The sequence below is a fragment of the Eschscholzia californica genome, unplaced genomic scaffold, assembly GCF_041429995.1.
Source record: "Eschscholzia californica isolate CP2 unplaced genomic scaffold, dmEscCali1.0.p SCAF_3, whole genome shotgun sequence".
Taxonomy (NCBI): domain Eukaryota; kingdom Viridiplantae; phylum Streptophyta; class Magnoliopsida; order Ranunculales; family Papaveraceae; genus Eschscholzia; species Eschscholzia californica.
In genome coordinates this window covers 50,670,841-50,685,639 of record NW_028238420.1, presented here as the reverse complement: position 1 = coordinate 50,685,639, position 14,799 = coordinate 50,670,841, and the positions used below count along the sequence as shown (strand labels likewise).

Here is a 14,799-nt window from a genome sequence, read left to right as displayed (position 1 = left end):
CCCCACTCTTTAACGTTGTAACTGATCCCACCAAACAACAGCATTTCCTTTCAGTCTACAAGCAATAATGTTTACCATCTGTTCACCAGGAACAGTATATGACATATTCACTTGCCGCTCAACCTCATGTAGCCAATCAAGGAACTCTTCGACCGACAAATAACCATTGAAGAGTGGTATTTCTTCCTTGATTTTGTATTCATCATAATATCTACGCGTATATAATTGGTTAGGATAATAGTTACCTCTATTTTCTTGGTTGCCAGCATATTGTTGAAGTGGTTGTGCTCTGCCTTCGTTTCCATTAACAGCTTGGTTGTGGGCGAATCCCTCAACACATTCTCTGTTAATAGGTTGCCTAGGGTTTGTATTGACATTCAGGTTGTTAATCATCTCCATAACTTGGGTTAGTTAATGACTCAAACCGTCAATTTTTGCCCACATGACATTGTTACCTCGTTCACCGTCGAGGTTTTTGTGTTTCTAGCTTCGTCTTCTGCCATTAAGCCAGGAGAAACCTCGATCTGATACCAACTGACGCAGCGGAAAAACTGATAAAAGCCTTAGAATATCTCTACGAACAAAAATATTATACTATAATCTAAAAGCTAAAAGGTTTCCTAAAAATATAAAACTGCTAAAAATAATAATTCTCTACGAACAAAAATATTATACTATTAAAATAACTAGATTTTAAGATATCCAAGATACTTGGAATATCTCATGAAAATCTCCCTGCATCACAACCACATAACACCATACCACCACTAATTTGAATTTTGGAGTTTTGTATTAAATCATCAAGCCATCAAGGTAATTTTTACTCCCATCCTCTAACTAAATAGCCTCTGACTAAATAGCTAACCCATTATTGATTTTTACCATTTTATTATTGTATAATAAGGTTGCTTAACTATTTCTCTTTTTCTAATCATCTAACTAATCTATAAAACTATAAGTCTATTATTGATTTTATTATTATCATAGATTTCTTCATCATTAGTATTATTAAATTTCTCTAATATGGTATCTCTTAGTTTTAGTCTCTTAGATTTCTAATCAATAGTGTTACAATTTTTTTTACCAAAACCTAGTTAACTTTTCTAATCGATTCACATATTGACTATTTCTTATTATTCTTGCAATTATCATGTGATTAGATTTTTTTAATTGATTTTTAGAGATAGTTGGAGATTTAGTTATGCCTCCTAACAAAGTTCGAAAGGATGTATGCAGGTCTGAAAAGATAAAAAAGAAGAGAAGAAGAACTAGTTCAATCTCGAATCGGTGCTCTCGATAGATTTATTAGACATAATAGCGACACAAACGATGAAAGTGCGGAAGACGGTACCACAAACGACAATATGAATGAGATAATGTAGATAATATTGAGAGAGATAAAACAACTCATCTCTTAAATGACAATACAAATGAGGGTCGTATAAGTGAGGCACACGGACCTAATAATATCTTTGATCCGGGACATTGGGACGTCATTGATCAATATATAAGAGACTTTCTAGTACAAAAAGGTTCAACAAGAATTATTAGTTTCGGGCCACTTTTTTTCTGATATAAATATGATGAAAATATGTAAGTACTTATTATTTTTTTTTTCTCATATAACTATGATCTCCGTATAGTATAGGGGCCACACTTTTCAGATCTCGCTTCGTGCCACCAAAAAGTCAGGACCGGCCTTGAGAAGACTTGATTTATATTGGTTGAAAATCAAATATTGATGAGTTGGACAAGTAGAGATATCTCAAGAGGACACTCTAGAAATAGAGTTTCCTCTTGAGATATCTCTATTCCACTCTCGACATGTCATCTTAGAGATCCAAATAGAGTGTTGCATTGGAGATGATTTTTAAGAAAAAACTCTAAAAATCCTACATGGCACTCGGAGTTTCTAAGATTGGGTGTTGCATTGGAGATGCTCTTAAGAGTGTCCTCTTGAGTTTCTGTAAGTGTTACATAAGCAAATCAATTAGTTTTAAACTAAAATATAGGTTTTTAGAGTTTCTCTTGAGTGTTGCATTGGAGATGGTTTTGAAATAGAGTGTCTCTATATGGCCAAATAGGAAAGAGATCATTTAGAGATCCATCTTTAGAGTCTTGCACTGGAGATGCTCTAACAGTACAAAAAATAGAGGGTATGGAACCAATAAAAACTCTTTTTGTTTTGCACAAGTAGCTACTTCATAAAACTTGGTACCAGTAAAAACTCATTTGTTGTGCAACTCTTTCATTTTCGAACTCAAAAAGCATTTTACTATAAAAACAAGACAACACAGTATAAGAACCACAAAATCGCTCGTGTTCGAAACCAATAGTCTAGCTAACAACACCTGCTCGCGCAACTCATGGATGGCGTATAAACTAGTCAAAAGCATAACTAACAATACCAACAACGGAGGAGGATATGGACCTAATAAAAACTCATTATGTTTTAGCAGAAGAAAATACTTTTTACAACTTTGTGCCGGTGAGAACTCATTAATTCGGAACTCTTCAACTTCAAAAATTGGTACGCGCATAAACTCATATAACCCGTATGCAACAATAAACATATCGTTTTAAGGGTGCAAATACATATCTAAGCAGGTTTTAAAATCATAAAGAATACCTTAAAGGAAAGAGGAAAGATCAGTATAGGAGATGAAAAAAAAAAAGTTGGAACCTAACTTGGTTAAAAAACAGAAACACTAATATGTGGGTCTGATGATAATTATCATAGGAAATGAGAAAAGATCATAAGCACAAGAAAGAAGTCGGGATCCTATGTTCGTTCAAAAACAGAAACCCTAATGTTCCCTTCTCTGTCATTAAGATTATATTAGTTGGTGAAAGATCGATCAAGAAACAAGATACAATATCTACAACCCTAAGAAAAGATCAGTAGAGGAGATGAAACATAATTAAGAATTTGGAACCATATGATCGTTTAAAAACATAAAACCTAAAAAGAAAGATCGCTCAAGAAACAAGAAACAACGGATAAACCCTAAAAACAAACATCATCGAATGAGAAACATGTACAATATATAAAACCCTAAGAAAGATCAGTGAAGGAGATGAAACGTCAGAAAGAGTTCGTTGAAAACAGAAACCCTACAAAGAAAAATCGATCATGAAACAAGATATAAACCATAAAAGCAAACATCGAACAATATATATATAACCCATAAATAACCCTTAAATAAGCGATTAGGAGATTTATCTTCTTTTTCGATCGTAAATAAGAGATTATGAGATTTAAGTGAAATATGATCTTTATCAGCGTTTCTCATTCTTCAGTATCTACAACTGTAGAGTAAGACATTCAAGTAAAATAGTTTATTGACATGACATTTTGTCACATAAAGCATAAAGAATAGAAAATAGACAATAATGAGTTAATGAAGTGAACTAGATAACAAGAATAGTTAATAAATAGACAATAATGACGTATTCAACACGTGTAGAAAGATTTATAAATATGACCTGTGGAAAGGTTCATAAATATGACGTGTAGAAAAGTTTATAAATATGACGTGTAAAAAAGTTTATAAATATGACATGTAGAAATTTGTAAATATAATGTGTATAAAAATTTATAAATATAAGATTTATAAATATGACGTGTAGAAAGGTTTATAAATATAACGCGTAGAAAGATTTATAAATTTGACGTTTAGAATGATTTATAAATATTACGTGTAAACTAATTTATAAATATGACGTGTACACTACCTCGATATAATCCGGAGTATTTTGAAAGAAATCTTCATTTTTGGACATTATTGAATTGTAGAAATAAAAAAGTCATGAGATTTGTATATGTCTAAACTTTTGATTCTTCTATCTCCATTCCACTGTCATCATTAAGCAGGTAAGAATGAATATAGGAATTTGGTTCTCTAATAGTAATACATTTTTTGATAAACTTACAATTGTCGTCAATTTAAAGAAAAAATGATTGTACCCGTGTGTTGAGGATTTTACTGCATACATAAATATCCTAATAAATAACTCGATGAAAAACAAACCATCGACTATCATCATTTGAATGAAGTCATCTCTTTCGACATGAGTAATGGGTTCAACATAACATGTAGGAAAGTTTATAAATATGACGTGTAGAAAGGTTTAGAAATATGACGTGTAAAAAAAGTTTATAAATATGACGTGTAGAAAAAGTTTATAAATACGACGTGTAGAAACGTTTATAAATACGACGTCTAGAAAGATTTATAAATGTCGTGTAGAAAAATTTATAAATATGACGTGTAGAAAGGTTTATAAATATGACGTTTATAATGGTTCATAAATATGACGTGTAGAAAATTTTATAAATATGACATTTAGAATGGTTTATAAATATGACGTTTATAATGATTCATAAATATAATGTGTAGAATCTTTTATAAATATGACGTATAGAATCGTTTAAGAGATTTATCTATCTGATTTCTTTCTCGCTGATATCTTCTTTTTCGATCGTACATAAGAGATTAGGAGATTTATCTATCTGATTTCTTTCTCGCTGATATCTTCTTTTTCGATCGTAAATAAGAGATTAAGAGATTTATCTATCTGATTTCTTCTTTCTCTAAGAACTTGGAACCCTAATCTTGATTTCCCGCTGCTCCAGTCTCTCACTGTGCGATATCTTAATCACCCACTTACCAAAATTTCAAAGCCCTTCACACGAACGCGAAAAGTACTTGGAGTTTCTTGAGTTTTTTTAACTTCAATAGATGGTTTAAATTTAACTTTTTTTTAAACAAAAAAATAATTACAATTATAAATTAAATTGCGGAGTCAGAACGAAGTGGACCCCTTTATAAATTTTATATAGTGTTGAGTGACAAACAAAAGTTAATCAAACTTGTCGTCTTCAATAAGAAAGACAAATGAATCAAATTAAAACGAAATTAACCCGTTGTAAACTTTTTATACTATTACTACTACTACGAAGTCTTGGGTTTCTTGTAATAACACTGGTCTCTTTATGCAAAACATCAAGGAGAGATAGAGAGGCTATTAGAGTAAGAATATAATTATCCATCAAATGGATCACAACAAAATTGTCGAGGGAATATTTATTACATCAGAGATGAACTGATGGAACATGTCGTTGGAGAGGGAGAGGACGAAATAATGAGAGAAATATTGACGCACGACGTGTTGGTGGTGGGATTGAAAAGCTACTCGGGAGAAGATTGATGAACTTGTAAATAAATACAATATTTATTTGATCTTTAACTTAAATAAATATCGGGTTTATTTGATCTTTATTATGGATCTATGCCTTAATTTTTATTTACAAAAACGATTTGAAGGATTAAGTCAAATAAGATGTGTGTGATCATGGGGAAAGCCTTGTAACTAATTCCACATTGATTGATTTGCTCTAGTCAAGTTAGGTGGAGTTATGCTTAGCCAAAATATCCGTGTCCATTTTCCAGTAATCGGTTTTTCAGAAACCCTCGCCAGATCCGGCGAGGGTTTCGTCCCTATCTCTCTCTCTCTCTCTCTCTCTCTCTCTCTTACAGTGAATCCGTTCGTGATGGTGCGATTTGTTCATGGCGAGATCTGGTTGTGGAGGCGAGGTTTTGGATCTTCTGTTGCTTAGTGGTTGTTAGTGGTGGTGGTGGTGGTGGTGGTGTGTGAATGGGGTTTAGAACTAGACGTGGTGGTGTTTCGTGATGGTGATGTGGTGGTGGTGTGGGTTATGTGGTGGGTTTTAATGATGGTGATGGAATGATGGTGGAATGGTGGTTTAGTGTTGGTGCGACTGGATTTTAGGACAAGTTCCACTGGGTTTAGTGAAGATACTGTGGTGGTGGCGTGGGCCATGTGGTGGCGTACAGAGGTGGTGGTGGTGGTGGCGTGGTGGAGTAAAGAGATGTGTTTAACAGTGGTGGTGGTTTTATGGTGATGGTGGAGGTATGTCTTATGGTATGAGAAGATGGTGGTTTTGTGGTTTGGTACAGGGTGGCTTCTTCTTCGGGACAATTGTTTCTCGCAGTGTCGGCAGTTGTCTAAGGTGGCAGCGGTTTTCCAGTGATGGCGGCGATTTTCCGGTAACAGCAATTTTTCGGTAACGGAGGCGATTTTCCGGTGACGACGTCGATTTTTCGGTGACAGCGGCGGTGGTTCTTTTAGTTTTTTTCCAGTTATTTTGTCGACCTTTGAATCTTTTAATCCGTGATCTTTAAGATCCTTTCATCTTTCGATCTTTAGGGTCATTTTATTGAGTCGGTGTCTAGTCAATTTCTTTCTCTTCATGAGGCACTTTACATTTAAATGTATGTAACTCTCATGAAGTTTTCAGATGAGAGAAATAAGAATTATCATCCATGTAACATTGTTATTTAATCACTTATGAACGAAAATGGTTCGCTTGATTTCAAAAAAAAAAAAAAAAATACATGTCTAATTAAAACTACTAAAAACTAATTATACAGTAATGTCACTTTAATTGAGAGATAACATATATATCTCTCCATCTGCAAGACTAGATTTCAAATATTATTGTTTAAAAAAAAAAACAGTAATCAGAAGAATACATGTTAGTTATAAGAGAAGCGTAAATTATTTCATGCTTCAGATGCTTGACCTTATGATGTTAATTTTCTGGGTTTTTTTAGCTTGCCCCCTCATCACTAATTTTTAATTGAGTTTACCCCCCTCAATAATGGGTAATCGAGCTTACCCCCTTAGATTTACTATTTTTGACAAAGACACAAAAGTTGTGTTTGACGTACATGAAATAATGTGACTACCAAGAACAATTATCCTTCAATATGATTACTCGTAGTTGTTCCACCATATGATTAGCAGAGATGGATTTTGTTTGTATATTATTTAATTTATGATTTTGTTATCCCACGCCAAATATGTCCTTAGTAGTTTCGCCAGAAATTCTAAACTCAAAAGGGTAAGCTCAATTACTAATTAGTATTGAGGAGGTAAGCTCAAAAACCCCTAATTTTCTTGTGTTTTCAGAGTTTGAAAGAATTATTTCCTTTTAATTATTTAAAGATCCTACCAAGAGATGATGACACGACGTAACCTAAAGTCAGATGTACAATTTTACTTCCAGTCAAAGAGGCTTTTCTCACAAACTAATGTTACGGGGAACCAATATTGGAAGGTATTGAGAATGGACCATCACATTTTATACTCTAAGAAAAATTGATACTTATTAAGGATCTAAGATGGACAAAAATGCATTTAGATCTGTCTATTTAATAAAGAAACCATTCAGAATATTGCAGCTAAAAGAAAATACTTTTCACCCTCTTGTGACAACTTACAGGAAACAAGAGAGAAATGTAATAGACGAATACCTCAACCACCAAATAAAAAAACAATATTAGTTGTCTTACAATAATACTAATAACATCTCTAATCCAACAATTCAGCAGTAGCTCAAAATCATTGTAGCTTCTTCTATGCCTGCAATTTCCGAAGAAGGAGAAAATTTTTATACATGTAAACTTGAACCGAATAACCTCATTATTAAAATTTATGAACTTAAAAGCGCATGCGCGTGTGTACCTTGTTAGCGATGTTGTTGGAGAGCCAATCAAGTCCTTCGTAAAGACCTTCTCCGGAAGTGGCACAAGTGCTCTGAATGTACCTGAACATCAATCACATTGTTTCCCACACAAAGTATTAGCAACATAAAATTAGAGACCATAAAGGAATGATAGGTTAAGAAGAGAGATAGGGATGATTGATACCAGTGACGTTGGCGGAGAGAGTGAAGACCTAGCTTATCAGTAATTTCGGCAGCATTCATTGCATTTGGAAGATCTTGTTTGTTAGCAAACACAAGAAGTACTGCATCTCTCAACTCATCCTGCCCAAAATAAGCAGTACCAAGTTTTATTATTTCCTAGGGCAAGATTGGTGATTTGACTACAGGCATAGAGCCATAGAGGTAATAACAAAAATTCACCAATTATTTGCTTGTATAATAATTTCATTACCTCGTTCAACATCCTGTGGAGTTCATCTCTGGCCTCAACCACACGGTCACGGTCATTGCTGTCAACCACAAAGATAAGACCTTGTGTGTTCTGGAAGTAGTGTCTCCACAAGGGTCTGATCTGTGAATTATTAAACAGAAGTACAAAAAAACATGTTATGCCAAGTTCTTGTGTTCCATTCTTTGAGAAAACGGAATAGTTAAAGATTCATTGAGTTTCTCATGGAAATTCAATTATGCCACCCGATCAGAAGGTCAAAGTCTTGAGTGAGAAACATACCTTGTCCTGGCCACCAACATCCCAGACAGTGAAACTGATGTTCTTGTATTCGACAGTTTCCACATTAAATCCTGCACCATAACAAGTACATGAGCGGCACGAAATCGAAGAACTAACTGCACAAGTGCACATTCATCCTGCCAGTCCGGAAACATGATAACATTTTGGTTGTATGAAAAGTGGATGCTTACCAATAGTAGGAATAGTGGTGACAATCTCTCCCAGCTTGAGCTTGTATAAAATAGTAGTCTTACCAGCTGCATCGAGACCCACCATAAGAATACGCATCTCTTTCTTGGCAAAAAGCCGACTAAAAAGCTTGGTGAAAGACAGCCCCATCTTTATTCTGCAGGATCAAGTGTCACGAGAATTATACATTCGATACTTCACTTTCAAATTCATCTAAAAATTGCATGTTTAAATCTTCAATAATTATACAAAAATAATTAGCAAATATGAATTGACAGCACTACCTAATTGATATACACACAAGATTACGAGATAAAGCTGTAATATTCAAGTAAATCCTATAAACGTTCCAAATAGTTTATGATGTTATAGATCCGAGTTAGATCAAAGATTGTTGTGGAAATTTTGCAACGAATTAATACTAATATACTCTCACTTCAGCAGTAAAATCGCCACTAGAAGCATTATACCGGCTAATCAAACAAACAGTATCCATGAACAAGATATATATATACACACACACATATATAGATTAGGCAGATCTGGTTCAAATCAATGATACAAGTGATAAAAATCACTCTACCTCGAATCCAAGAACAAAAGTTAAAATGATGACCTTCAATGTTAATTCAAATGAATGCAGACGGAAATTTCGATTCGGAAATAGGTAATAGATCTAGTAATAAGATCCAAATCTAGGGTTTCAGAGAAACCGAAGATAGAAGCTAGAGAGAGAGAGAGAAGTAGAGGAAATGTGAATGGAAAGAGGAGAAGAACTTACGACGGGGAAAATGGAATTTCAGAGGAATCCGAGCGAGAAGAAAGAAGCTGTCTCCACCACAGGATTCTGAGAAAATGAAGGCCGGTATTTATAACATACCGAACAATATGCCGTTAAATACGCCCGTTAGTATTTTGGTGATTCTCCATCGTCAAAATACAAACTTTTTGACGAACTTTAGTTTCTTCCCTGTTACTAAAACTGGCCGTCAAACTTGGCTCAGAAAACGTTGCAAGGAAATCACATGTAGTGTTGCCAAAAGTGGGACTACAATAAGTAGGTACAAAAGTGTCGCCGAAACTGAGTTTCAGCGAGTGGTTGCGACTCGGTACAAGGCAAAACCCATCGGGAAACAGCAATGATGGGTTGCCCAAGACTCGATAGGTTGCGAGAAAACAAGCTGAAATACACCTGGAGTCCAATATGGCCAACTGAATTATGCCCATGCCGTCAAGAGAGGAAAAAACATCGGCCGTGGTAACATTTTCCATCCCAAAAAACATCCCCAAGAATTATTCGTAGATGTGTGGAAAAAACGTCGACAAGAAGGAGAGCAAAGACTTTAGTGCCGAAGTTATGTTCAAAATTCATATCTTTAAATTTAGCCGATGTTCTCATAATTACAACAAATAGTCAAATCACCTTAACAAAAAATTTCTAGCACCTCCCGTAGGCCATATAAGTATCAACAGAACAAATTGACAGACTACATTGGAAATTATATGAATTTCTAATCAAGATCCGACGAAAACTGAGTTGGCAACCAGCCTGCAGGAATGAACATGGTTACTCCATCCAAAAGAACAATTCTTGATTTAACTCAGATTAATAATCAACACCCGCATGAACAAATATCTCATTAAGCTAGTGCGCATTGTCAAAACAGCCACCATCATTCTTGCTTCACGGACAATCTCTCTAAGAAAAGGAGACAAACAAAATGTAGTCAGCTTAATATGGCAATAATGGTGTATTAATTCATTAGCTCCTTCGAAATTGCTACATGTTTTCGACATGGTGTTCACATGGATAGATATAGATGGATCCAAGAAAATTGATGAAAAGATAAGAGTTGAAATGGGTACGTACTTATCAGTTCGTAAGTAACAATCATGGTTGTTCCGTAGAGTGACATATTTAAGAAACGTGGTCCAAATCCTCTGTAAAAGCCTCTCCACCCATCTTCTTCCACGAGAAGTTTTACCGTCTTGATTATAGACGGTCTCCCAGCACCATAGTTATCCATGACCTACAATTTGAACATAAAACAACTCCATTACAAATAAAAATCATACCCAAGGAAGAGAATTGAGATTCCAGTTGAAGTAGCTAGTATTTAGTTACTAATTTACTTCATAGTAAACACTCATGATTTGAGAAAACAAGAACGGAGAATCAAAGAGAAAAGAAATTTTGTATATACCTGAAGCCTAGTCTTTATCGTGTCAATTGGAGTAGTTAAAACCGAAGAACAGGCACCAGCAAGTGTTCCTGCAGTAGCCTGAACAGTGACCATCTCCAGGTGAGATGGTCTCTTCTCACCGTCGTCTTTATAGTCCAGTCTCCTGAATAACACGCATTTAGAAGGGAAAAAAATGGTACTTTTGAGTTTAGCCTGAAAGAGTAAATAGCATACTGACAGAATCATTTAGTCTCTTTGTCGTTGGTGCATAAGTAGATTAGTAATAGATTTTTCGGTCAATTAAATATGGTTACCTCCAAATGACATTTTGAGCAGCAGCATAAGCACCCCACCAAAGTGCGTAAGCTGGGGATTGTGTTAAAGCTGTTAACCCAAATCCTCTGTATATTCCACGAAACCCTTCGACTTTAACCACTTTACGAATCACATCAAATGGTCCATTACAAACTGTTGTACTTGGAAGGCCTTGAACCATTAATCTCTGACAAATCTGTAAAGAAACATTTACATGGTCATGGAAGAACATCTCTGACTTCAATTTGAGAGACTCAAATATAATAGAGACAGGAAGTGCACAATAAGGTTCACGAAATTTAACAAGTGAGTAGACGACCCTGTATACATACCTACTTGGATCAACATAAAGGAACATAGAAATGAATCAAACCCCTTAATTTGATGCCTAACTCTGGTACCTATATTTCGGTAAATTGATGATTGGTCCTAGAGCAGACAACCGTAGTTTAGTGTGGTCGGTCCATCGAGAACCCCTTATTCAAATCCTACATGTTTGTCCCAGAGACAGGTAGGACTAGTTTGGCAGGCTAGGTTGGGGTTCCCGGCTCTTCGATGTATTTTTGTCCAGTATTATATGTCTCATATTAAAAAATCTGAAACAAGAAGAAGAAATCAAAGCTTACCACATCCAAAGGTACATAGTATACACAAGAAACTAGATTTGACAGCATACCTGCCACCCCATTCGCAACACCAAGACGGGTGGCTTCATCCATATTTAGACCTTCCGTGTATTTTAACATCATCTCTTTTGATACTTCAAGTGATGTCAAAGACAAAACTCTACCAGGCAACGAACCAATAGCCGAAGTACCAAATCCTCTGAAAATTCCAGGGATACCATCACTTCTCAATATTTGCCTAAATACTCTCATTCCATGTATTTGGCTAAGTCCAGAACCAGCTACTTGCATTCTAGTTTTCACAACTGCCATTGGATGGAGTACTCCACATTGAGCAGTAAGAAGAATAGCTCCAATTAGATGAAACTTTGTCTTATCCAACCTGAATCGCCCATCAAATGTCGAAAATTTAGGTAAGTTCCTCCCTAAACTACTTCAAGCACATTAAAATCCTTGTGAGGAGCAAAAACAAACCAACAATAAACAACCATGGGTCTGTTCACACTGATGCCAAAAAGCGTTTCTCAAATGTGATTGATAGTAATCACAAAACTTTACTATATAGGTTGGTTTTGTTGGGAATAAGATTGGTGAAGATTTATTTCATTCGTATATTATTTGATTGATAATTCCAAGTGTAACGGAATCACAAATCCACCCACTCTTTGCGTTTGGGATTCCCCCTCAATGAGAAACATCGAAATGTGACTTCCGGTTCATTCATGTACCAAGTATCATTTTGGAACACAATTCCTGGTAATCACATTTCATTTGCGTGTGTCAAACATGGTTTAATTGTCATGCTTATTCTAAAATCAAACCAAGGAATTAAATTTCGAAATATTTCAGTCTAAATGACCGAAATATTTCTATTTTCGTGCCCACTGAAATTTCCATCAAAAACAAAATTTAACTATGTTTCTCTCATCAGTGCCTTGTCAAGGAAATAAATTTCGTAACATTTCCGCAGTAATAATGACCAAAATATGTCCATTTCCATGCCTATCTAAATTTCTACACCGACCTAAATTTCATTCCTCGAATCAAAGTAATATTTTGAGTGCTTGAATAAACAAAAAACATGAAATAAGTTAGGGTTGAAGCATACCAACCCAACTTTTACAAAGATCATAAACATTGACTCAACTACTTCCAAATATCCTCAATAAAATATGAGCCAACAGACAAAAGATGAAAAAAAAGAATGAACAAGAATAATGATTACAACCCAGAAAGAGATTAGGTCTCAAAGAACAACTTCATGTCTCATCATAAGTCAGAAATGATAAAATAAAGTTCAGCAAAAATCAGAAATGAAATCAAACAACAGTTTGAAGAAAGCCCTAACCTGTCCCAATTAATGTCGGTTTCTGAAAGAGCCAAGTTGGCAGTAGAGGTGTCGGTCTCAAGCGCCATTAAAGTCTAATTTGGGTAGAAGAGGTTTCAGTTGATCGAGCAGAGCAGCGGCAAGTCTGGTTTGTCCGGTGTTTTGGGGGGAAAGAAAAGCTTCTGGTCTGGGCTGTTCCAATTTTAGTCAAAGTCAAACCACCGACTTACATATTACTCCACATTTGAAATTAGAGTTCCAATCGAACTATATAAGTAAACAAATTTTTTTTGTGGCGCAGTGCATCTAGTCTTTGATAGGAAAGTTCCACGTTTAATCGGTTGAAAGTGCACATTGGGGATTACTAAAGAGCAGTGATTGGATGAGCTTGAACTCATAGTACCTGGATGTATGAGCTCGAGTGATCAACGGTGAGACTGAGATGTCACTCCCGCGAGATCTTTTCCCCACGTAAAAGAGGACGGCCATCATCCCTTAGTTTTCTTGAAGGATTTTCAAATTTATTTACGAGGGGTGAGATTATCTGTAATGACTAAGGTTACATTTCTCAAATTATTGAAATTATTACAGTGTCCATACTCGGCCCATTTGGGTCTCACCACAACCGGCCGGATCACCCACACATCAACCCACATGGACCCCGTCAATTATATACATATGACATTGTTAGTACTAAAAGTTCGCGGAAGCTATGAAACCTTCATATCCACAAACAGAGAATCAATTTTGAATTGCTTTCCCTTCTCTATCACTCGGTTTCTCTATCTCTGAATCTCGATCTCTCTTGCTCACTTGATAGACCAATCGTTCTATCATCTCTCTCTCCTCATTCGATTATTCATTGAAATTATATCTCCCAAATTGGTTGAGATTATATCTACCAAAACTAAGATTACACCCTCCGAGACTAATCTCCAAAGATTGAAATGATCACAATTTATGTTTTATAAAGATAAAAGATGTTTTTTGTTGAAGTATGTTTTTTATAAAGATGTTATTTAATGAAAGAGCGATAAAAAAGAGAAAGAGAGAAGCATACTAAAGTGGCTTTAAAAGAAATCGTCTGAAAATATATATAAAAAGAAAATGAAAGATAAAGATACTATTTACTAACCACATAATATAACAATGTGGAAAGATTTTGCAATTCTTGTCGCACCAACAAAGGAGTTATGATCTACGTTAGTCGTTACAAGACATTGATACATAGTAATGAATTAAATAGCCTAAAGCCTACATAAACTACTTTATTTATACTCAAGCATATGCACTAACTAACCGGGCTACCCGTAATTGGCTTGTAACATCGATTTTTGGAAATGTGGATTGGTTAATCCCAAAAATGAGATGTTGAGCATCCCTATACTTGTAGGATGGTAGTAGAACTATATGGAATTGTGTGGAATTGTTTTTAAAGAAATAAGATACTTGTGAGACGGTTGTAGAAAGCTTTAAATGTTCTACATTGGCTGTTGATATTTATAACTTCCCTTTGTGTTTCAACAAAAAAAACTTCCCTTTCTATTTTTGTTACAACAGAATTAGAGTTCCTCTTGGTTTTACAACTATTCAAACATTAGTCTACATGAGAAATTGGAGAAAACTAATTAGATCTTTGTCAACTAACAAGTGAGAAACCGAGATGGGTGGCCGAGATTCAATGTTAGATCCCATTTGACCCCTAATTCCTGTCAAAGTTCCTTACTTGCACCAAGTGAAAAAGAACAAATAGGTAATAGAATCTAAGTTTGACCTCTAATATTTGATGTCTTCATCTTAGTGAATGTTTTGTGAGATTTCAGTTTGATTCTGGTTTAGTTATTGCTTTTCTTTTATCCCTAGTTCCCTGCCTCCTATTACACAAAACTCCATTG

At 35.1% G+C, this 14,799-nt stretch overlaps 2 protein-coding genes across 7 annotated transcripts; both read right to left on the bottom strand.

The window, feature by feature from the left end:
* Positions 1-7,209: 7,209 nt before the first annotated feature.
* On the bottom strand, positions 7,210-9,482 carry LOC147551470 (ADP-ribosylation factor-like). 6 transcript variants are annotated; one of them, XM_086666941.1, is made up of 7 exons: positions 9,235-9,482; positions 8,456-8,610; positions 8,265-8,335; positions 7,986-8,105; positions 7,737-7,855; positions 7,552-7,633; positions 7,210-7,449 (listed from the first exon to the last, which is right to left on the bottom strand). In XM_086666941.1, exons 2-7 carry the CDS (start codon positions 8,601-8,603, stop codon positions 7,444-7,446), a joined length of 546 nt encoding a protein of 181 aa, XP_086523067.1. In that variant the 5' UTR covers positions 8,604-8,610; positions 9,235-9,482; the 3' UTR covers positions 7,210-7,443. The 6 variants fall into 6 exon arrangements, with proteins under 6 accessions (XP_086523067.1, XP_086523068.1, XP_086523069.1 ...); XM_086666942.1 differs by having other exon boundaries at positions 9,037-9,294; XM_086666943.1 differs by having other exon boundaries at positions 9,070-9,294.
* A 329-nt stretch (positions 9,483-9,811) lies between these two features.
* Positions 9,812-13,150, bottom strand: LOC147551469 (uncharacterized). The gene is made up of 6 exons (XM_086666936.1): positions 12,926-13,150; positions 11,578-11,959; positions 10,951-11,147; positions 10,658-10,799; positions 10,324-10,483; positions 9,812-10,152 (listed from the first exon to the last, which is right to left on the bottom strand). The coding sequence occupies exons 1-6, from the start codon at positions 12,991-12,993 to the stop codon at positions 10,127-10,129; spliced, it is 975 nt and encodes a 324-aa protein (XP_086523062.1). The 5' UTR covers positions 12,994-13,150; the 3' UTR covers positions 9,812-10,126.
* Between the last annotated feature and the right edge of the window lie 1,649 nt (positions 13,151-14,799).

Excerpts from the sequence above, each read along its gene's own strand:
- LOC147551470 (XM_086666938.1), bottom strand. The coding sequence starts at position 8,603 with ATGGGGCTGTCTTTCACCAAGCTTTTTAGTCGGCTTTTTGCCAAGAAA. Across the intron at positions 8,336-8,455 it reads CACCACTATTCCTACTATTG|GATTTAATGTGGAAACTGTC; the intron begins GTAAGCATCCAC and ends GTTATGGTGCAG. Across the intron at positions 7,634-7,736 it reads TCTCTCCGCCAACGTCACTG|GTACATTCAGAGCACTTGTG; the intron begins GTATCAATCATC and ends ATTGATGTTCAG.
- LOC147551469 (XM_086666936.1), bottom strand. The coding sequence starts at position 12,993 with ATGGCGCTTGAGACCGACACCTCTACTGCCAACTTGGCTCTTTCAGAA. Across the intron at positions 11,960-12,925 it reads ACCGACATTAATTGGGACAG|GTTGGATAAGACAAAGTTTC; the intron begins GTTAGGGCTTTC and ends TGGGCGATTCAG. Across the intron at positions 10,800-10,950 it reads GCTCAAAATGTCATTTGGAG|GAGACTGGACTATAAAGACG; the intron begins GTAACCATATTT and ends CGTGTTATTCAG.